Genomic DNA, 22,819 nt, shown 5'->3' with positions numbered 1-22,819 from the left:
AGGAAAAGAAAGAATTCTGTCTGACAGTTTATCTAGTTTACTTCAGAACTGTTTTAGAACATAAAAGCAGACTTTTAGAGAAATTATTTAGGGCAAATATATATCTGTGCATATATATAAAGTTTATAAATCTATGGCAGGCTAACCAGCCCCTGAACTTACCCAGCATATTTATTATGCCAAGAACTGTATGAATGCAATTTAAGTATTCAGTGAACCATATTATCTGCAGGTTTGCTGAGGCTGATAGCTTTTCTCTGTCTGGTCAGTATCTTTCTGTCTCAAGGTTAGAGTTGTACTAGATCCTTACTACTAGCTGAAGTAGAAAGAATCAGCTGAGTAGAAAAGTAGGCTGTGCTACAACTTTAGCAAAGCTGTCACAACAACTTTGTAATTTTATTAGCCTCTCTTTCTGAATGTATATGCCTTTTTGAAGCATTGTATTAGTGGGAAGTTCATATTCTGTCCTAGCTGCTGGGTGCACTGCCTGCTTGAAAATGATGTGGTGGTGTCTCGTGGAGTTCGAGAATTCTGTGATGGCTTCTTCCTCAGTGGTGCCACTTAATCTGCTTAAGTACATAGAGGGTAGGAGTGATGGTAGATACAAAAAATAAAGGAAACCTGGATCTCCTGCAAACTGTAACATCTTCTTTGAATTTCTGAGAACAGGGAACATGAACTGATGTTATTACTAATACTTCAGCTATTCCCAAATGGTAGGCACTGCCTAAGCATTAAAAGGTTTTTATTCACTCTGGGAAGCTGACATATGGGATCTACCTGACATTCAGGGAGAAGCAGCCAGGTGACAGGTTTCCTGTCCCACGGAGACATAAAACGCACACCAGTTGGGGACTGTATATCTTGGAATATCTTTCCATTGTAACATCTCCTAGACATGCCCAGCACAGACCTGGATTGGGGAATACAGAAGCTCAGCATCACAGCTTGTTGAAAAACTGGAAAAACTCTGGAGAATCAATATGTAGGATCTTAGTTTCTCCTCAGATCTTATTTAGGATTCTTCATTTAGATATTTAGCCTTACTGATGATTTGCAAGGTGGGCCACAAATTCTCTGTAACACAATTGGCCAATCTGTAGTGTAGGAAATAACATTCCCTGACTATCTGACAGAAATATATCAGACTTAATTGGCACCAATGTTTTGAAAAGTGACTAAATAGAGATATCCTGTGAAAGATGAGACTTTTGAGGACAATCATGAGCCTTTGGATATATAGTCACACTTAAAAAATCACAAATTAATTGTTGAAAAACAATGCTCAGAGATGATGCATTTTAAACACAATTATAAACTGCAACAAATATATTAATAGCTATGTTCATAAACACATTTCAAAACTATCTCTTACTCTTTCCCTTATCCAGTGCTAAGGACTTAAAACCTACCTGCTCTTTTTTGATATATTCCATTTTCTCCATCTTTTACAGGGAACTCTGCCATACCTGCTGAGGGGAACCAATAAATCCAGAGGTAAAACACACTGTGACTATGAGAAGACAAAAGCTGTAAAATGTAGAGTTCAGTCTTAAATCTGTTCAGGACTTCACAACTCCATAAAGCATGCTTGTGTGACTACCAAAATCTTTCATTGCAAAACTAAAAAATCATGATTTCATTACTAAACAAACTGGGAGCAGTAGCCTCTTGCATAGCACAAACATGCTATACAGCTTTTCTCATTATGGATCTCATGTTTGGTGACCTGATTTCAACTGATGTCAACTCAACATAACACTGTAAACTTCTTTGGATGATTAGAAAACATTCCTCTGAAGTATGTGAACAAACATTAGCTGCAAGCACTGTGTTGGAGATTATCTTACAAAATGTAACATCTCTGCATCTAACATTGCTATTCTTTCTTTCATCATCTGCCTGAATTTTATCAGTTACTTACAGTCACATTATGATCTCCTTGCCATTTTTTTCAGCAAGAGGCATGATTCTTTTCTCTGGAAGGAGCCAGACCATGTTCTCTGCTCTATCAACAGTGAACACATGAAAAAAACAATCTTAATTCACTGTATCCTAGCCTTAATTCACTGGATCCTAGCCATGGTGGCAATCACCAGCTTCTGGTTTTCATATCTTCCTTTACCTCTCCACTCCCATCAGCAGCAATTCTGAATGTAGAACGGGAAAATGAAGAGAAACCTGGTGGAAACAAGAAGGAAGATAGGAACAGATTGGAGAGGAGTAACCATACAGAAATCTCAGGTCCTGCTTCTCACTATAGATGAATAATAAGAATGTGCAGGGATAGAGAAAAGCAAATAAAGGCCAGGTTAAATTGGAATATATATATGTATAATAATATATGGGTATAATAATATAATATATATATATATGTATAATAATATGTATTCCATATATATATGGAATACATAAAAATAGAAACAGGACAGAAGAATAAAGAGGATGGGACAGAAATTAAAACAAAAAAAAAAAAGGACGGAGGCTGGATGGTAGAAGTGGAAACAAACATGTTCTCCTTAATTTAGCACTTGGGGTTAGAAATCATCTGTATTACTTTACTTCATTCACTCAGAAAAGAGAAAGAGAAGGGAAGGGGAGGGGAGGGGAGAGGAGAGGAAAGGAGAGGAGAGGAGAGGAGAGGAGAGGAGAGGAGAGGAGAGGAGAGGAGAGGAGAGGAGAGGAGAGGAGAGGAGAGGAGAGGAGAGGAGAGAAGAGAAGAGAAGAGAAGAGAAGAGAAGAGAAGAGAAGAGAAGAGAAGAGAAGAGAAGAGAAGAGAAGAGAAGAGAAGAGAAGAGAAGAGAAGAGAAGAGAAGAGAAGAGAAGAGAAGAGAAGAGAAGAGAAGAGAAGAGAAGAGAAGAGAAGAGAAGAGAAGAGAAGAGAAGAGAAGAGAAGAGAAGAGAAGAGAAGAGAAGAGAAGAGAAGAGAAGAGAAGAGAAGAGAAGAGAAGAAAAAAAGAAAAAGGAAAGAAGACTGAATAGATTCCACGCAGGTCACCCAAAGTTTAGCACTTACTATTTTTAAAGTAGTTGCCTTAAAGTCCTACTGCTCTCTCAAATGTGTTTGTGGTATTTTGTTTGGATTAAGGGGACCAAAGGGAATTGCATATAGCAGACAGAGAGACTCTGTAGCAGTAAAAACTAAATATAATCTCCACTAAAACTCAGTTGCAGACTGATTTCTTAGGCCACTTCTTGACATTTTTCTCTTAAAAACCTGAAGTCCAGCATACATACGCCAATCATTGTGATGACATGGCTGTATCATTATTAAACTCTGTAGCCTTTGTGGTTCCTTTGTGCATCACATCACACCTAGTTTCTCTTTGACCTTTCCAGAAAAACTGGATGAGGAAATTGGGGTGTCCCTTTGCTGTTCTTTTCTTGTCACATCCTGATGTTGTAACCTAAACATGGCTTGCATTCCTCCTCATTCATCTGTTCAACCACAAATATAATTACTTGATCTATGTCTCAGTCAGAGATTTCATCTCTAAGATCTTCAAAAAGTCTGTCAAGGAGAAAGCAGTAGGGAGGAAATCTGAGAAACGTGTATGTGATTTTAGGTCAATCTGTAGTATGAATGTGACAAAATTTTACTGATGCACAAACCCTTGCATATCTAATTGTAAAATGTGAGCACCCAATACAAAAATTATTTCAATATTATTCTCTCTTTGTCCTTCTTTTTCAGTTTAGTCTTTTTTCCTTTAACAGTATCAATTATTTTTCTGTACTGTTTTGCATCCTACTCTTTCTCATCTCTTTTTCAGTACTACCCTTTTCACTGCTAAATCATCAAAGACATTTTTGTTCTTTTACCTATTGTGGCAGAGTCAGTAAACAGTCTTACAAAGAGAATTTCTAAGTGTAAGCATTTGCACTAAAAGCTTTGAATTGCTATCTTTGATAAAGCAATTTAGTCTGATTATACTGTTTTGGAATCTCATATTCAATCTCACCTCTCAGAAAAAAAAAATAATCAAAGTGGACTATATTGCATGGCTCAGAACTTGGGGAGCTGGCGGGGGGGGTATTTAAATACTGTGTAATCCAGGTAAGTAATTGTATTTCTACCCTAAAATTCACACAGAAGCAGCAATGCCAAATCTGAAGACTGTATCAAACATAAAGAAAGTTAATAATTATTTCTAGGTTTAATTTACCAGTTTTATTTAGTGTTCTGAAGACTACACAGACAAATGTTGCAGATGATTCTTGTATCAAACATGACAGACATTCCGCAAGAGCACTGAGTAGCAGATATAACAGCTATTGATGGTTGTGGATTATTTTTTAAGTAATTATTTAAAGAAAAATCCAAATACAAATTCAGACCTCAGAGTGTGCAATTGAAGTTTAATTAATTATACTTCTAGAAATTCAGTGATGTCTTTGAACTGCCATCAGTAGTCAGGAAAATGTGCATTTAAGTCATCAAACAGCAGAGGCCAGAAGTACAGCCTGCTATGAAGTTACACGATGTATTGATTTCGGCATTTTAGGCATGGACAGATGTTCTCTTCATAAACCTTTACAGCTGAAGAAATCGCTACCCTGGGACAGACATCCCAGCACCCACCAATTTCATCAGTGGGAAGGATTATGTGAGCCTTCTTTAATCTGCTTCAGTCAAAATCAGTCAGGTTAAGCAGTAACTGAAGTTGGAAAAGTTAATCCACTATGTTTAGGTTGAAATTAACTGTCAGGGTTTTTTTCACCTGCCATGTTCAATGGCAAGACATCCCAAGGAATTAAATATAGATACTGCCCATACTTACAAGTTAACAAAATATATTTTCTTGGTCCTGCGCATCACCAGTGCAAGCCATTGAACATACTATGAGTGTCATAATGCTCATTGATTTTCAAGAGCACCTTCTTGTTGGAGTTGAGCACCATCTACTGAGAGCGCTAGGGAGCCTTTGAAGTCTGCAATAATGACTCCTTACACATGCACTTAAAAATTCTTTCTTTTTTTTTTTTTTTTTTTTTTTTTCCAAGCAATGCAATATTTTCACTCTATTAGCTTGGTATCTGGCGATTCTCTCCTTTTTCCTATGTACTGGTGGTTTTAAAACAACCAATCTTTTATGAAAAGCATGCTTTGAGATGATAGGCAAATCATTTGTAGCATGTAACAGACACTGATAAGTCTTGTCTGCAGTATTAAATCAGTAGCATGCTACCTGACTATATTAAAAGGCAATTCAAGGTTTAAATATTGTAATCTTTATAGTGGTTTAATACTGTGTTTTACTGCAGCTAACAAAAGCCAAAGAGCAATTGCGTAAATCCAAGCTTTTCCTCTTTCGTCTAGGTGCAGCATACTCAGCCTCTCCATTTCATCTCTTTGGAGGACCATTGAAAGAAAGTATTAGATGGATTCTAATGCTTTGGGATATAGCATAAGTGAATCTCATAAATAATCAACTGATGATGTAAGTTGTGTTGAAATCTGGAGGATTAGGTGTGAAAAGATTGATGTCTAAATACATACTGTGCCTTTCTTTGGACACTGAGAAGCCATAGCTTTCGTGGGTGTGTGTGAAACTGGAAATGATTAAGCATCTCTGACCAGGCAAGCCATTTTCACTTCAAGGCTCATACTTGAACTAAGGATTTTGCTTTTGCTAAGGTTCCTATACACCACTGGACTAACATTCAGAGGTCAATGTAGAGAAATCTAGACTCTCAGTGAGATCTTCTTCCAGTCCATACGCATATCTGGGGTTGCTCTGACCAAGTTGCAGCACCTCGCACTTGGCCTTCTTGAACTTCATTTGGTTCATGCAGGCCCACTTATCAAACCTGTCTGTGTTGCTTTGGATGACATCCCTTTCTTTTGTGGTAAAAAAATATCAGCCATGTGACAGCAGCATGCCATGAGCAGGCAGCGTGCAAGATATAAGCCACATACCATGAGACACTAGCAATGAGTCACATGCCACATATAAGCCACATGCAGTGAGCCCTATCCTATGAAGAAAGGCCGTGGGAGCTGGGCCTGTTCAGCCTGGAGAAGTGAGAAGGTTCCAGGGAGAAATCATTGCAGCCTTATAGTACTGATAAGGTTTTTAAAGAAGAGGGAGACAAACTTTTTATGTGGTCTGATAGTAATAGGACAAGGAGAAATGGTTTTATACTGAAGGAGAGGAGATTTAGGTTAGGTGTTAGGAGGAAATTATTTATTCAGAAGGTGATGAGGCAGTGGCACAGCTGCCCAGAGAAGCTCCATCCCTGGAGCTGTTCAAGGCCGGGTTGGATGGGGTCCTGGGCAACCTGAAATGATGGCAGTGGATTAGAACTGGATGGATCTTAAGATCTCTTCAAGTCCAAGGCATTATATGAATCTATCATTCTGTGCAGACCCTGTCTCAAACTCTGGTGCAAAGGTAATGGGGAGAGGGGGAGAAAAAAAAAAGAAAAAATGGAGTTTAGACTCCATACCACTGGACAAATATTGTATGCTATCCCAAGCACTTTCTGACTTTCTTGGAAACTAAATAAGGCAGTTTGACCTGCTGCTGCACACATGCTATGCTTTCAGAAGCTGTGTGTGGAATTCCCCAAAACTCTTCTACATTAAATGCCAAACATTAGAGAAAGTTTAAAGAAGTGTCGGCACTTAGAAGAGCGCATCAGGAACAAAATCCAGATCTGTTCGAAGTCAATTCTTCAGTTCAGCTTTTATATCAAAACTAGTAACAAAGAAATCTGTGTTTGGATTGTGCTTGGTACAAAATTCAAATTTTCCTTTGCTTAAACTATTAATAATGCAGAAGCAAGAAAAAGAGAGAATTTTGAAAATGTGCATGTATCCTGAGATTAGCAGTATAACTTCAATATTATTCCTTTTAGACAAATTTCCATCAAAGACAGATATTGTCACCAAAACTCCAGGTGCATCTTCACCAGTGCAGAGAAGAATGGAATTGTCACCTCCCTTGGACCTTCTGGCAAAGCTGACATCTTTCATAAACACAGACAACTGTTTCTCCTTTAAAAAATAATAATTTTTATAAGTATTTATTGGCCCTTACTAGAACATGCATTTTCATCTGTGACATTTTCTCCCAAACCACACAAGGTATTATTGACTGCCATTGTATACAGTTTTCAGCTTTTGGACATCCAACACTGCAGTTGAATAAATAACTTATGTGATGTTCTTCCCTGTACCAGTTCACAAGGCTCAAATGTGTATAAATAGATGACAGAAAAAGACTTCAAGATGGCTGTATATCTGAACTTTCTGTTATCAACTTATATGTGATCATGAGAATTTCATATGAACAAATGAGATCAATTTCATACGACCCATTGACTCACCCCATGAAAATCTGTGAAATTCTGAATATTGTTTCATAAGTAAAACTGAAAACTTCCTTTATTTTTCCACTGTAAAATAATGCTCTGCTGGCTTTAGCATTAAGGTCTCATTTCCTACTATTCTTCTACATCCATTGTGCCAAAACATGCTCTTTTCAAATGATGTCTACTAACTCCTGTCTGCGGAGGATTATCATTTTTGTGGACATAATTAATTATTCATTGACACAGAGCCTTGTATTTGCCTTTCCCTAAATTACAGAACCACCCATAGAACGATCTCAAAGCTACAAAGACAGCTTCCGTACAGTTCATAAAGCTTTACACCTTGAGTTACAGCTCCAGCAGGAGATATTAAGAGACTATCTGAACAGTGCGGTGAGTGGAAAGCTCTTCAACGAGGTGGGAGATCTACTGTCAATCCCCCTGTTGTGATGAGCATTTGCTTCTAAAAAGATGCTAGCACCTTTTCATGGCTTCTCTGGAACTAGTTGGGTTCAATCAGGGATGAATTTAGAGCAGAAACTCTCCCATAATGTTATACTTACATATGTATTTTAGAGTACTAACTGCTAAATGGACTTGAATATAAATGAACTGTCACTGAGGGAGAATAGTTGGAATAATCTTGGATGTACAGATAATATTGTCTCAACTGTGAACCCTGCTTTAGAATCTCATTTCAGTCTGTACCTAAAAATCTATATGTCAAAAGAAAATATCCTGAGTGCCATCTACAAACTATAACATGGCACAAAAAAAAGCCATATTTCTCTATGATAGAGCTACTTCTAATTTTCCCATTAGACCAAACGACATCATAAAGAATATCTGCCAACAACGTGATATAAAACTGTACCATGCATCATGAAAAATAATTGCAATTCAATTACTCCAGAATTATAAAAGCGTCAAATAGGTGCAATAAGACAAGAGCCTTACAACATATGAAAAACTGCTTAGCATAGATAATTATATATGTTTGAACAAAATCCCCAAAATAAAAGATGTGCTGTTTGATGGAACAGGGTAATCATGCCAAAATAATTTTCATTCATAGCAAGAGTTTGAGGATCAGCAATTTTAAAACCACTTCCCTGAAAAAAATATAAAAGTAAATTAGCAAATCTTTAACTATTGGTAGAGGGCATACTCAGCAACAAGATAAAAAACTGTTTTCTTGCCTCTACCGCCTTCTTCCTTAGATTCTGCTCAATGTCACTGCTTAAAATCGTCTTGTAAAACTGCCTCACTGAAATCAGGGTCACAAGCAGCAGGTTGCTCAGCAGCATGTCACACTGGGTTGTGAAGATCTCCAAGGATGGGGACTCCACAACCTTTCTGTGTAACCTCTACCAATGTTTGAGAACCACAGTTTTTTTACTTCTGTTCAAAATTATGTTTCAGTTTTTGTCTTTTTGTCCTCTGCCTGTTCTCCTGTCACCGGGCTCCACTGAAAAAAAGCCTGGACCCATTTTATTCAGTCCCCAAACATCACATAGTTATGTACGCTTATCAGAATCCCCTGAGTATTCTCCAAGCCAAGTAGTCCCAGCTCTCTCAGTCTCTCTTGAAAGAAAATGCGCCAGACTCTTCATCATTTTCATGACTCTGCATTGCGTTCTCTCCAGTGTGTCCACTGTTGTACTTTCTTGTATTTGCACTTCCTTAAGTACTTAATGATGCACCTTAGGCTTAGTAGTGTCTAATATATATATATAAATATGAGTGCAAATGTATAAATATTATATATTATATAAATATATATAAATATATATAAATATAAACAAACAAATAAATATTAATATAATTAATATAAATAAATATTAATATAATTAATATAAATAAATATTAATATATAAAATATTATATAATTATTATAAATTTATATATAATATATAAAAATAAATATTATATATTGTATTTTGTCTTTCTGTAATGCTGTACATCTGAATTAGAACACCACTGTAAATTTTAGGGAATTAAACTCTTACCACCTCGGTGAAGTAATTCAGTTTATTTCTATTTTCAAGATGGAGAGAGAAAGATCCCAGCAAACTAACATGGCTTGCACACAACCAGAGAGGCAGTCTGACAGAAATAGGACTCAGAGAGAAATGGCTAAAGCATTCTTTCATAGGACGAGCTGGGAATAGAAAGACCTTTGCATCAAAGCTCTGTGCTACACTCTGAATTAAGAAGAATATGGCTTCCATAGAACCATTAAATTATACAAAAGAAAAAAATAATAAGCATGTTTTTTTAAATACAACTATTCTCTACATTAAATCTTTCACCTTGGTCTTGCCCCTTCACAGACAAAAGCTGCTGCAGAACAAGATAGTGGCTATGACATCCCCACAGCAAGGCAGAACAGAGCTAGTTCCCAGTTGCCTCCAGTTAACATGTGGAAAAACATTACAGGATTATTTAGTAAATGGAAAAACTATCCAGATGTAATGTGGTGGATGTCATAGGTCCAGAAGTTCTGAGATATTTTTTTCTATATTTAAAAATGTTAATAACTGATTACTTCATATATGCTTTTTTTCAGCCATCAAAGTGTACTTGTACAGTGTGTAACAGATCTTCATAAAACACAGAAGAGTTTTATTAAATTTGTTAAACTAACAGATTTCACAAATAATTCCTGATGACTGCATTTCACTTTATTAATTGATCTTTTATGTTATTTACAGAGTGCTTAGGTTTTGTTTGCATTTGTTCTTCTGGTATGTAGTCAAACAAAAATGCAGGCAAACATTATCCTGAATTTTTAGTAATGCTCGCAAAGTTCTTCAGAAGCATCAGATGCAGGCTTCAAATGCCGTGAACTACAAGACAAAACAAGACCATCATAACCTATAATTGATTCCAGTTCATCTCAGTTCTGATTGACGGCTGCCTGCACAGAAATCTCTGAAATAGTTGTCTAAGGTAAGATTTTAAACAGAAATTGCTTCGTAATCTTCCCCATGAAATAAGATATTGCTCAAAGTGATGAAAACATATGGGGAAAAAAGACAAAAAATAAAAGGAAAAAAACAAAGGCAGTTCATATTGAAACTAAATTCATGTTTTTAATTCTTGTTCTATGTAGTTTTACTACCTCTTTCATTAAGAGTAGGCTAAGAGAATACCAGGTGATCCAAGGAGAACTCAGTTAAAACCACATCATGGAATACCCTAACAGACCACCTATATCTGCTGCAGATGTGGTTAAATAACTAGATGAAGAAAGACCACAGTGCTTTCACTGAAGGCATCATTAACTCGTTTACTAATTGCTACCTGTGACTATCAGGATCACCATGCCTTTAACAGTCACATGCAAAGGCAATTCAGAATAAAAAAAAATGAAAACAATCACCACTGCCTCCTTTCAATGGCATATATAAAGCTCAGCCAGTTATTTCCTTTCCCTTGTTTGTTATCCAAAGTTAGAGTAAATGAAACCACATGAAGATTAAGATACCAATATTTTTGTTAGCAACCTTGCTATCTCTAGTAGTTTCCATGATATGGTTCACTTTGAATTATTAGTACCTATGAGAACAGGTAAACTTTACACTTTTTAAGAGAAAAATAGCTTGTAGAAAATAGCTTGTAGAAAACTGGGGTACTTTATACTGAAGTGCCTATGGTAGTAAGAATGTGTTTATCCTGGTGTTTTCTATCTGATTCTTGTTTTTCCTTAAAGGCTATATTTCCTAAAAAAAAAAAATAAAGTAAGGGAATAACATTTTCTTGCTGAACAGTTAAATGAGAGTATCTCTGTGCAGTGAAAGACATATATGCCTTTTGGTCTATAAGCAGTTTTTACTTGTGTTTGGATTTGGAGTTGGCTTCATTAGGCTTTAGTGAGGTTGGTTGAGTTGCAGGTGATTTCTAGGTTGGATTTCTCTGCTGGGTTTGTCCAAATGAAAATCTCTGTAGCTACTGTAGGTGAAAAGACAGAAGCGGTTCTTGGTTATGTTACATGACATGGCTATTTTCATTCTCATTTGGACATCTCTGACAAAAATTTCTGTAGTGTTTGAATTCTGGCTTTAGACTTTTACTCAGTTTTAAAAATATGTATTTTAGAATTATTTTAAGGTACAGTGTTTTGTTATGTAGACTCAAGTTTCAGATTTTCTAGGCTTTGTGTTTAAGTCAGATACTTTTTAAACAAGACAAGGAAGTAAACTAGAATTTGGCAGTAGCATTCAAAGATTTAATTTGGAGGTAGTCTAGGAATCTATCTTTATCAACACTGGTTATATACTATTGTGCATCAGTTTGGGGATGTAGAAGCCTTAATAGGTCTGAGAAGGTAAAATGAAAATAGTTATATAGACATTTAGAAAAATATGACACAAAAATGCTGAGGCATTGAGAGATCTTCTTAAAGAAATACACCTGATTTACCACTGCTTTGCAACATGCATATGCATTTATGTTTGTCTAAAGTACTTCTCATTCTTCTTTGGGAGTGTTTCAAAAAGGTGATAGTCACCTTAATGAGCTCCAAGAAACAAATAAACTGATTTGGGAAAACTGCAAACTTTTCTGTGGATGAGAGGCACAAGGAGCAACTTTGTCTCATCAGAAATATTATTTAAGCTAGTGATTGCTTTTACTGGACAGAAATTGTATGTGCTCTTGTCCGAAGTGATGTATTGCCACACAATATTTAGTTAGAAAAGCAGTTTTGGTTTATGTTGCTTTCAGATGGCTTTTATTCTTTGCTAATACATTGAACTTACTCATTTCCTTTTAAAATTTGATTCCCTAACATAAATGTAGTTGCATTATTTATTTTTCTAATTAACTTATCTCAATTTCAACTAAATATAACAAATCTAATAAATTAGATACTGCTAACTTTTGGAAAAAAAAAAAAACTCTGCTTGCAATTTTTCATCTGTTGCCTATTTAAAGCTCCAGTTTACTATATTTCTTGATTTATTATTTAAAATCTGCTGATAATGTTGGCTTTCCTGTGTATTTAAACCTTTACCTTTAACATACAAATAGAGTTGTATGTACTGAATTGGACGCAAGTAATTTAACAGATAACATACATTGGGGAAAAAAATGTTTTTCATATATGAATGGATTAATTAAATAGGCTGTGTTCCTGAATGTTGCTAAATTCAGAAGTTGAAACGCTGGTATGTCTCTGATTAATTTATTTGTTGGAAACTCTTTGATCCTATATGTAATAGCACAAAAGTGACTGGTGCCCTACGAAATTGTAGTGGTAAAGTGTGGAATTCAAAGTGAGAGTCTTACCAGTTTGCTAATTACAGTGGAGGAGAACAGAAGTATACCTGTAACTTAAGCTGCCTTCCTGAGTCCTAGTCAAAGAAGTCAAGCATGCCTGGTGCAGGCAGTGGTGATGTTCAAGAGAAGCAGCTTACAGCTGACACTGAAAAGGAGAAAAACCTGCTACCTGGTAGAAGAAACCATGCTGGAAACCTGACTCTGCCTGAGAAGAAAGTCCAGGAGGCTATTTGTGTGCTGCTGGTGGAGCTGTGTGAGAGGTTCACATTCTTTGGCATCGTCTGCAATATGATCCTCTTCTGCACCGTCAGACTTGGCTATCGCAACTACCAGGCTGCCATTGTAAATATGTGCTTTGTGGGCACCTCCATGCTGACGCCAGTGCTGGCTGGCTGGCTCGCCGAGTGCCTGGTGGGGAGGATCAAGCTGGTGTGCATCTGCATGTTTCTACACTTCTTAGGTAGGTGACACCCAGGTGTGCTTTAATGCTGCAATACTTCTGTTACAGAAATGTATTGTTGAACACTGAAAATCAATAATTTTCTCCAAGCTCGTGGCCTGTTTTGCTCATAATGAATTACTTCATTTTTTCCTCTACAAAACACTTTGCAGTTTTCTGCCTATGTGTTTTTGTGAGGTAATACATAGAGCAAGGCTAAGAAGCATTTTCATGTCTTATGGATTAGCAGGTGTGTGATCTTTACTTCTCTAATGTGGCTTAGCTCTTAAGATTGCAGTTGCTCAGCTCTTTCTTAGAACTGGTCCCTTTAACAAGCATCTGTTGTTGCTAGTGTTTAGGGCAAATGGGATGTTTTAGACAGAGTTTGAGAAAAAGAATGGAAAGCACTTCCCAGCTGTTGGTAGCAACATTTCTGTTGTATGTGAAGACATGACTGTTGTAGTTGGATAACTGGGAAAGATGCATTTAAGCACACATCAGTATAAACAAACACCGCAGTGAATATGGAGGATATATCCTAATACTTATATTGAGAGCTTGCTTTTTAACAGAAATTCAAATCTTCCCCAACTGCTCTTCCGGAGATCTTCTATGCAAAAAAGATCTCCAAAACTGTTTAAGCTAAATAGAGAGATTCAGTGCATTTCAGAGCTGGTGATCATTTTGTCGGGTTAATTGAATGCTTCTAAATGTAAGTGTTTGATGCACAGCTGTAGTCTTAAACCTTGACTAATGTCAAGCTGATGTTTAAATTTGCGATATTTTGAGTTTGTCTCCAATTAAAGCACAGATAATCTATAGCTGACCAAATCTGAGACTTGCTTTGCAGACTAGAGCTGGTAAATGCAATTCATGGCAGTGCTTCTGTGAGTTCAGTTCCTAAAAACATATTTTTCCCATGAAGCTGTAACAGAAAACCAGAACAACTTAAAAAGAAACAACAAAAAAGTAAAACTTTTGAGACTTTCTTTAGACTTTCATAGACTCATTAAAGACTCAGTTTAAATATATATTTTTTAAATCTTAATTATTCCACAATGGGGAGGCTTTTTGGCTGTTTTAGTTTCTTTGCTGGCTAGTGGAGAGCTACTGCTCTCTACACACAAGAAATGGGAAAAGCACAATGGGAGGATTTTCGTTTCCAGGGTAAGCTCTTCAATATATTGAAGGACCTAAATCCTTGCAAGCATATTAGAGAAAACTGCTTTCATAGAGGCTCACAGTGGTGTTGTCTTCCTAGCTTTCTGCAGAAGTAAGGCCCTTCCTCTTCACTCTCATCTGGTGTCTTCTGATTTCCATCTTTTCAACATAATTGCTTACAGATTCACATTTATCAGTCTGACTTTAATTTATTTCAAATAATGATTTCCTTCTGATTCCAGGCACAGCCCTGCTACCCATTGTGGCTTTCCCTTTTGAAGATATCTACATTGACAAACGACATATTCTTCTTCATACGCTAACCAAAAAGGAGCAGAAAATAGTGTTCTACTTTGCACTACTCACAGCTAGCCTGGGAATAGGAGGCATAAGAGCTATAGTTTGTCCACTAAGTGCATACAACCTTGAGAACTGTGGACCAAAGGAACTTCTTTCTTTTTTCAACTGGTTAGTAACTTAACAACAGCTAAGTATCTGTAGAGAATGATATTGCATTGCTTTGAAATTCCCTGTAGACTTGCAATTATTGTTGTTATTTACTGGGTTTTAAGCGGAGAATATTTAAGCTTTGAAACAGTTTCCAAGAATTTATGTCAAAACCTTTGGTATAGTTCTTGCTTTCCAGGACCAACTGGTGATCATCTATTTTGGTCTTCAGTAGTAATCTTCAGTCAAGAACCAGGACTGCATAACTTGCTCAAGTACTCACTCTTAGTGTCCTGCTGCTGTTAGGAAAACAAATGAAATACATTGTTCTACAGCTAACGTATCTATAATTTGATTTAATTTTGCTATTAATCCCTGACTGTGACAAAATTCAGTGATACATTAGAATTTGCACTGGAGTAAATTTTTAGAAATTACAGGTAGCAATAGAATTTGCTGGTTTGTTGGAACTGAGGAATGCTAGTAGACTCTAACTGCTGATATCAGTGATAAGAAAATGATATATCATGTCGGATCTTGCACTCAGAACGCTTGGTATCAGATGACGCACTTTACATTTATATTTCATTTACAATATCTCATTTGTCAGGAAAATTTGGAGGAAAAATTGAAGAGGTAAAATAGTTTCTAAAAATCAGTTGTTGATTTTTGTTTTTTTCTTTTTCAAAATAACTGTTTCTGTGTCAGGGGGATTATTTTTGGTCATCTGTTTGCCTCCATTTATCACTTTGTAGCACTAAACATTCACCTTGACCTTCTGATTAAACTGTAGGACTTCTGATGAGTCAGAGTGAAATAAAGTCTAAAACTGTCCCCTTTCCTGTCCTTTCCCTATATACACACACTTAATAAAATCAAAACTTAGCACATTGTCATACTGACAACAAAACGCTGAGGAGTCGATGAAGATCTTTGTGAATCAGATCTTTATTCCTTTGGGAGTAGCTCTCCTGGCTATTCTTTTTTTCCACCAATTATGTTAGTATCAGAGAATTCTGAATTAAATCCAAACTTCAGTGGTGAATAAAGCAGCTTTACCAAAGGTGGATGAGACTTTTTAGTTCTGTAGAGCAGATTCTGCCTCCCTGACCTGCCCATAGGAGAGAAGAAAAAAAAAAAATCTTTTTACTCTATTCTGATTTTTAATCCTTAATTAGCAACATCATTTTGATTAAATAAGACTCTAGGGGATTAAGACTGGAGTGCAATCAGTTGTTCTGAAAGATAGCGCTGGAGAATTTATTGTACTGTGGTCTTAGCCATTCAGAGTTGTGTTTAATCAAAGTGACATTTCTCAGTGTTGATTACAAAGAAGACATAATCTGAATAAAAAGTTCCTTGGGTGAAATCCAAATGGGTTATTTCTTGGGGCTTTGGAAATATTAAGAAAGGCACATGTGTGTTTTTTGCAATGGCATCTGAAAAGAGGCTATTTAATTGCTATCTCAATATTTTAAAAACGAAGTTATATTCTTAGTGGTCTTAATCTCATTACAACCTCTCAGAATATAATCATTTTTCCTTGGTAGAGTGTTTTTTCTTGGTAGATATTTGTCACAGGATTGAACTTTGAAGTAATAGATAAAAAAGGTGATTGTATACTTCTGATGAGTAAGAGCTTATGTCCTTAGCTACATTCTGTTTAAAAGAAATTCATACTTACTATGTTAAAGGTAGGTTTTAAATGAAATGATGAAGTATAAACCTGCGACTACCTGCTGTTTAATTCAATTCCTGAAGAAGATTGCTTTGCACATCTAGGACCTGGTTCTAACTTCCAAAATGCTCTATGGCTGTTCCCTCTTAAATTCTGTCCATGGCGGCAGATAATAAGAGTGAAAGGTACACAACTGAGACAAAGGATGGCAGCTAGCAGTGTTGTCTCATCTTACTGATCTGCTACAGAAGAAGACAGGGAATGATGGAACTATATTTCCCTTCTTTCCTATGTCTCTTCTAAATCACTTTTCTTTCCATATACAGTGAATTCATTTATGCTGTCAGCCCAGGACACTTTAACGTTAAATTAAATAATTAGTCTACCCCTTTTATCTTTTTCACTTTCTCTTTATAGAGAACTCTGAAGTGATTCTAAGTAAAATTCATCTCCTCCTAATAAGTTGTGCAGGTAAATACGTGGTTTGGGTACTGAGCCTTTCTCAAATATGTGGAATATCTGGGTCTGAATTTGGATTGAAACTTAAGGTCATCTGGCTCAATCAATTAAAAAAAATTAAATAGTATTATAAGAGACAGAAAACATTCCATTTTCAGAATTATTAAAAGAAAGTGACAAAGCTAAGTTTTTGAATATTTTCTAGTGTTTTTCCTCTAGATCTGTCTTTGTTCAGCAAGTTCATCTCAATTGTTATAGCAAGTGGAAGCTTTTCAAGTACAGTAACAATGCTTTTAAGTTAAAAGTCACCTGGGTATTACTTCTTAAGTTGTCATAATGAATATATTCCCATAATATATTCTAGTAAGATCTTTCTTCTAGACATTTCATGATAACGTTTTTGCTTATATCAGAAATATGCTCTTGAGTTGAAATCAGAATGCAGAAGCTGTGTTCTTTCAGAATACGTAACCGCAAAATTTATGGTACGTTTGCTACTCTCAAGCCAATAGTAAACTTTGAGTCCACAGGGTCAGACTAAAAACGTACAAAATAAAGTCCTTGGCTAGACATACTGGGTCCTTAACGCAAGATATCTGGCTCTACAGATCCATTCCTTTTGTACTTCTTCCCTTTTAGAAGTAGCTTTTACTTAAAGGATTTGCCAAAAAATATGTTGCTGATTTGGAGAGAAGTCTTTAAAGCATAAGATTCTTAAAAGAATTTATTTAATCAAGGTCCTCCACGGACTTCTAAGAGTGTCTACTAACAAAGCTGTTGCTCACTGTGGCCACCTGCCTGACATTTAGTCTGATAATCCAAGCAAATGGACTAGAGCTGAGAAGAATCACCAAAGTACCCAAAGCAAGTACCCTGAAAGCTAGATCACTGACTACTCAAAATGAATTTGTTTTTTAAATGTCTCAAAGTAATGTTTAATCCACAGAAAAGCAGCTTTTTCATGTTTATAAACCTACTGTCCAAAGCATTTCCTTAGTAAGTGGGATATATTGGTCGACTGCTCCAGTAGATACTATTTGTACAATATTCTCTCAAACCTAAGTTGGGGTAAGAAGTTTTATTTCACACCAGAGGAAATAATTGAATGGCTGTTATGTGCAATGTTATTTCTTTGTTAAGGTTAAAAATGCAATTTCATAATTTTACATACATTAAGCTTACATTATCAGATATTAAAAGTATAAATGGTAAATGCTGACATTTAATTATTCCTATCCACAAGTTTATTTATGGCTCTAGATTGATAATTTGTTCAGCTCTTCTGCCTTAGTGTCTTAGTTTTACCACTTACCTCACTGAGCTGAAACATCCAAGCGAATTTAGGTGTTTCTGCTGTGTAAGTGGGGGTGTGTGTGTGTTACTAATGCTGTCCATAACAGTAATACTTAACTATGCCATTATATAAAAGCTGTAAATTATTCAGCTCTTCTAATCTTGGTTTCTCTGTCTCTGTGTACTAGGTTTTATTGGCTGATTAACTTAAATTCAGCAGTTGTCTTTGTCAGCATCTCTTATATCCAGCAATCTGTGGCGAGAAATCTTGGTTTTCTTCTCCCATTTGTGTCTGTGCTTATGGCCATGATCACAATTCACATGGTGCGTGGAGAAATGATTTACAAACCCAAAACAGGTAAGAAGGAACTATCTCTTAGGAAGTATATTTAGAGATTGTTTTAGCATCATTTTGGACATCTAAATAAGTTCTTTCAAAACAATTACCTGTTTGATTGTAGATACCTGGGGAGGGGTTTTACCTCTATGGAGTCAGTCTAAGAGAAAACATCCTCTGTAAAGATAAATATATAGATTCTGGATAGGCTGAAAAATTGAAAGCAGTCTCTAGTGAACTTATGTACATCTTCTGCCTTGTCCATGTATAGGTTCGGAGCAGTTTCTTGTACAGGAATAGATACTACATGCATGTTGCACATTACTAATGTCAGTGTGTTTTGTCCAATCTATGCCCAAGGTGTGTTGAGGTGTTGGTACCAAACGTACTTGTTTTCACTTATAAGCATGCTCCAGAGTTTGGTATGAAGTTACAACTGAGCAACTAAGCAGAGAGTTTACAAAATCAATCAGCAAACTTTGTAATATCTCAGTATTCCAGAATATCTCATGCTTATTATTTCAGTGTGCTTTCCAATACAACTTTGGGTATTTGTATATATTTGAAAATAATTGAAAATACTGAATAGCTCTAAATAGCTCCAAAGCAGACTTTTGATATTTTAAAGCAGAAGTTCTTATATTTCTGTTGGCTCATCAGTTAGCAATTAGTACTAACTAGTACTTCAGCTTTTCAAAATGTTTTGATGACAACTATCTCTCTCCTTTAACCAAGCATAGAAATGTAACTGGAGCCTAAGTGCCTAAGTAAGAATAAGTCTATAGAAGTGCCCAAATCTTGCTCTACTTTTTCCAGTAGAACACAGAAACTGAAATAAAGATATTTGTGTTTTTGTTATTAGTTCAGTCCAATAAAAAAATTATTAGCAATGAAAGAATGTGTGAACCAAGTATCTTGGAATGTTATGTGATGGAAATACTAGAAAGAAATGCACCCCTTCCCCAATGCCCTTCAAAAGAATCATATCTGACTGAGGTATGTAAAGGCTAGTGTCAACTTCAGCTGTTCTTCTTATAGAGAGAACAGTAATTGTCAAGCTCTCTGGGTCTTGCTACAGGTCTTACAACCTGAGAAGCTAAGAATAGTCTTCAGCATCTAGCCTGCACTGGAATGATTCAAATGAACCAAATCTGGTTACTTGTTTAAGTAGTTTGACACCACTAAAAAGGATAACACAATCTTGTGTTATACTAGCCAATCTTTTGCTATATTAGTCATCTACAAAACTAGCAGAATATTTCTTGTATGGTTTTTTTTTCCTATGAATGAATGTTATTCAACTTCAGTGTTTTCCACATCTATGCAGAATGCTAATCACTAGAAAAATGTGTTTTTATCTCTTTAGTCAAAATAAAACATAACATACTTTGTATCTTCTGGTAAGACAGTGAAACATTAAATACATCAAAGCTGTTATTCAAATCCATAGATGACCTTACAGGATTTTTGTGTGTTTCTTTTTTTTTTTCTGATGTAACTCTTCAAATATGGATCATGCATTCAATTATGTTTACCTGTCAAACATGGACTAAATTTGCATTTCTTCCATTGCTAAAAATTTTAGGATTGGCAGTGATCAGAGATGGAGAGAGAAAAATGTGTATCCACTATCTAGAGTGCAGTATAGAGATTTTTTTTCATTATGATTAAGTAATATAGATATTCATGATTACATAAAGGTCATAGTAGCAGAGTGTTAGAACCAAGATCTTAAGTATAACAGAGAGGGGAAATTTCCTTCTGGAATATGTAATTTAATATATATACAGATAGATGCTCTTAAGAAAACATTGGAAATAATAGTACAGAGTATATGATGTTTACTCAGTTGTGTACTTCTGTAATCTGAAAAATTTGTTACTGCGGAGTATTGTAGGATTTACTGCTTTGCTTCTGAAGAATGGGTGAGACACTTATTCTAAATATGTAACTGGCAATATCCTCTTGATATAGGCTACGTATGACTCAAGTTCCTGACTGAACTACAACTTTTACTTAACTATTTACTAGTTTACCACTACTAATCTGCTTCGAATTCTGTTGTAAGAAACATACATATTTCGTACAAGTAACTTTTTGCAGGTAACTGATTGAAATGACACTAAGGAGCTATGACAAGAGCTCTAACTCTCACATTTTTCTGATTATCTTCTTAGTCAGTTCAATCTGAAAGTCTGAATAGTTCTTAGTCCTCAGGTCTGGTCTTGAAATATGTTGGGTCTGAATTTTAGCAATGCTTACAGTGATTGGTAAGAATATTAGCTTAGCAAAGTCACAGAAAACAAAATCTGTATGTAGTGTCTATGTTTGGAAGCTTCAGTCATGTTCTCTACTTCAGGTTTTATTTAACTGTGCCAACAGTCCACAGGTTAATGCTAGACAGTCATTATTTTTTTAATTTCCATTTCTTAGTTTTGGAAGAATATCCTATAGGTGTCAGATGAACATTCTAGAAAATACTTTCAACAGCAGAGGTGATAGGGAAACTTTTTTTTTTTTTCTACTGTCTTCTGAATTCATGTTACATTTGGACACTATATACATGGCTTCTATAGTGTTTCAACACATCAGAAAGGCAGAGAGATGCTATAGCTTTCATTCTCATGGATGGGCAACTTACCAAAGGTAAATAAATCTGTATCTTCAAGAATGCAGGTAACAATTCTGTCCTTGTTATATTTCTTTCTTTGAGAAAGAACCAAGCTAGCAATTACTTGTGGACAAATTTTAATATGCCAACAACTAGACTGGAAGCTTTTTCCACAGCACGCTGGGAGTCCTAAGATATCTCGAACATTGAAACATGTTCCTTAAAACTTTCTATCCCATCAGCCCTCCTTTGAGCTCCCTTTCCTTCTCACTTCACTTCTACATGGCTCCTGTTGGACTTCGGCAGAGATGCGGCATTTCATTCCTATCTTGGGTTTAAATTCTTTCAAGAGAAAGCCAAAACAAGGGAAGGTAATACAACACCTCCCGATATATCAAGTTATATTTTTGCTCACAAAATGCTTTGTTCTGTTATTTTTGGCAGCAAATAAAAATGTACTAATGCCTTATGTCTGATTGTTTCCAGACAGTTCCCTTCTGACAACTTTTGGGGTAATTGGTAGTGCACTGAAAACGTGCTGTGTGCGGTATCGCTACGTTAGTGGAGATGTATCCAGCTGGTTAGATCATGCCAAGGAATATCACGGTGGTCGGTACAGTGAGACTCAAGTGGAAAGTACAAAGTCACTTGCCAGGCTCTTCCCCTTGTTTGCTTTCCAAATTCTTTACAGAACATGTATTATGCAGGTGAGTAAACAACTGTTCAAACCAAATCTCAAAAAAAGACTGTTTACTACCATTTCACATGGTTCTTAACTGTTGCTTTACCAACAGAACCACCTTGCAGAATAGTCTTCATCTCATCAAATAACTAAAATCAGCCTTGCTGCGATATAGTTCCTGTCTTTCTTCTGCTCATTTCTATCTATCCCTTTGACTGAAATATCTAGTGCTGAGACTCCTGTGCTCCTCATGTTTTGGAGATTCAGGCTCAGCACTCCTGTGAAACACACAATTTTCCAATTTCTTAAATATTCACTCAATTTTTAGGAAAGGCATAAAATCTTTCTTTGCTGTTTCAGTTGTATATTTCTACTGTTCTGGTAGATTTATATGTCTGCTGCATCTACAGTGGAAATGTGTAGTTTTCCATTTATGGAAACAGTTCTTTCGAAGCCCAAATGTATGAACGATATGTAAATATTTCATGGAGTTGCTTCAACTGACATGATTCCTTCAGATTAATTTCTGACTGGATGATCCTGGCTAAGCAGGAGCTTGAAGCAGCTTACCCTTTGGCAACTGGCGTAACAAATTTAGGAATTCATTTTTAGTTATTGGTTTTAAAATGCATGCATAGGGTGCTTAAGGAAATTCTTACAAATGTGTAACATACACTATTTCATTGACATTATCTTGCAACTGTTAAAAATTCCTGCTCATCTGCTACCTTTTCTTCTCTCACTCAGCTCCATGCCAGGGAGAGTGGAAGACAAAATAAAAACAAACACACAAGTGACTGAGGCTATGTGTTAATGACCAGATGGAAATGAGTCAGGAATCAATAATCTCTGTTGTAGTGTCTAAGTATATATCTGGAAAAGACTGCTTGCACCTCCTGAAAGCAATGACATTCAGCAGAATTTCCGATATGTCTAAGGTTTTTTCTTAGACTAGGCAATAGATTGATATTTTTCATAAAGATTAATTGTATTTTCTCCATACTATTAACAGATTTCATGTTGATGATAATTTAATTCCTAATAAGTCAATTCTGATTTCCAATAGGCAATGGAAATGAGGAACCAATGTAACTTAGCTTATGTCTGATCTG

The 22,819-nt window shown here is 35.9% G+C and overlaps 1 protein-coding gene across 2 annotated transcripts in view; it reads left to right on the top strand.

The window, feature by feature from the left end:
- The first annotated feature begins 10,740 nt into the window (after nucleotides 1–10,740).
- Nucleotides 10,741–22,819, top strand: part of SLC15A5 (solute carrier family 15 member 5) — a 30,664-nt gene continuing 18,585 nt past the window's right edge. Inside the window, exons 1-5 of one of the 2 annotated variants that reach the window (XM_048933999.1) lie at nucleotides 10,741–10,890; nucleotides 12,627–13,060; nucleotides 14,443–14,668; nucleotides 18,266–18,435; nucleotides 21,512–21,732. In XM_048933999.1, coding sequence (XP_048789956.1) covers nucleotides 12,694–13,060; nucleotides 14,443–14,668; nucleotides 18,266–18,435; nucleotides 21,512–21,732 — 984 coding nt within the window. In that variant the 5' untranslated portion in view covers nucleotides 10,741–10,890; nucleotides 12,627–12,693. Of the gene's footprint in view, nucleotides 10,891–12,542; nucleotides 13,061–14,442; nucleotides 14,669–18,265; nucleotides 18,436–21,511; nucleotides 21,733–22,819 lie in introns of both variants that reach the window. The other variant, XM_048933998.1, reaches the window with a different exon arrangement.

The sequence above is a fragment of the Lagopus muta genome, chromosome 1, assembly GCF_023343835.1.
Source record: "Lagopus muta isolate bLagMut1 chromosome 1, bLagMut1 primary, whole genome shotgun sequence".
Lineage (NCBI taxonomy): Eukaryota > Metazoa > Chordata > Aves > Galliformes > Phasianidae > Lagopus > Lagopus muta.
This window is presented reverse-complemented; position numbering and strand designations above follow the sequence as displayed.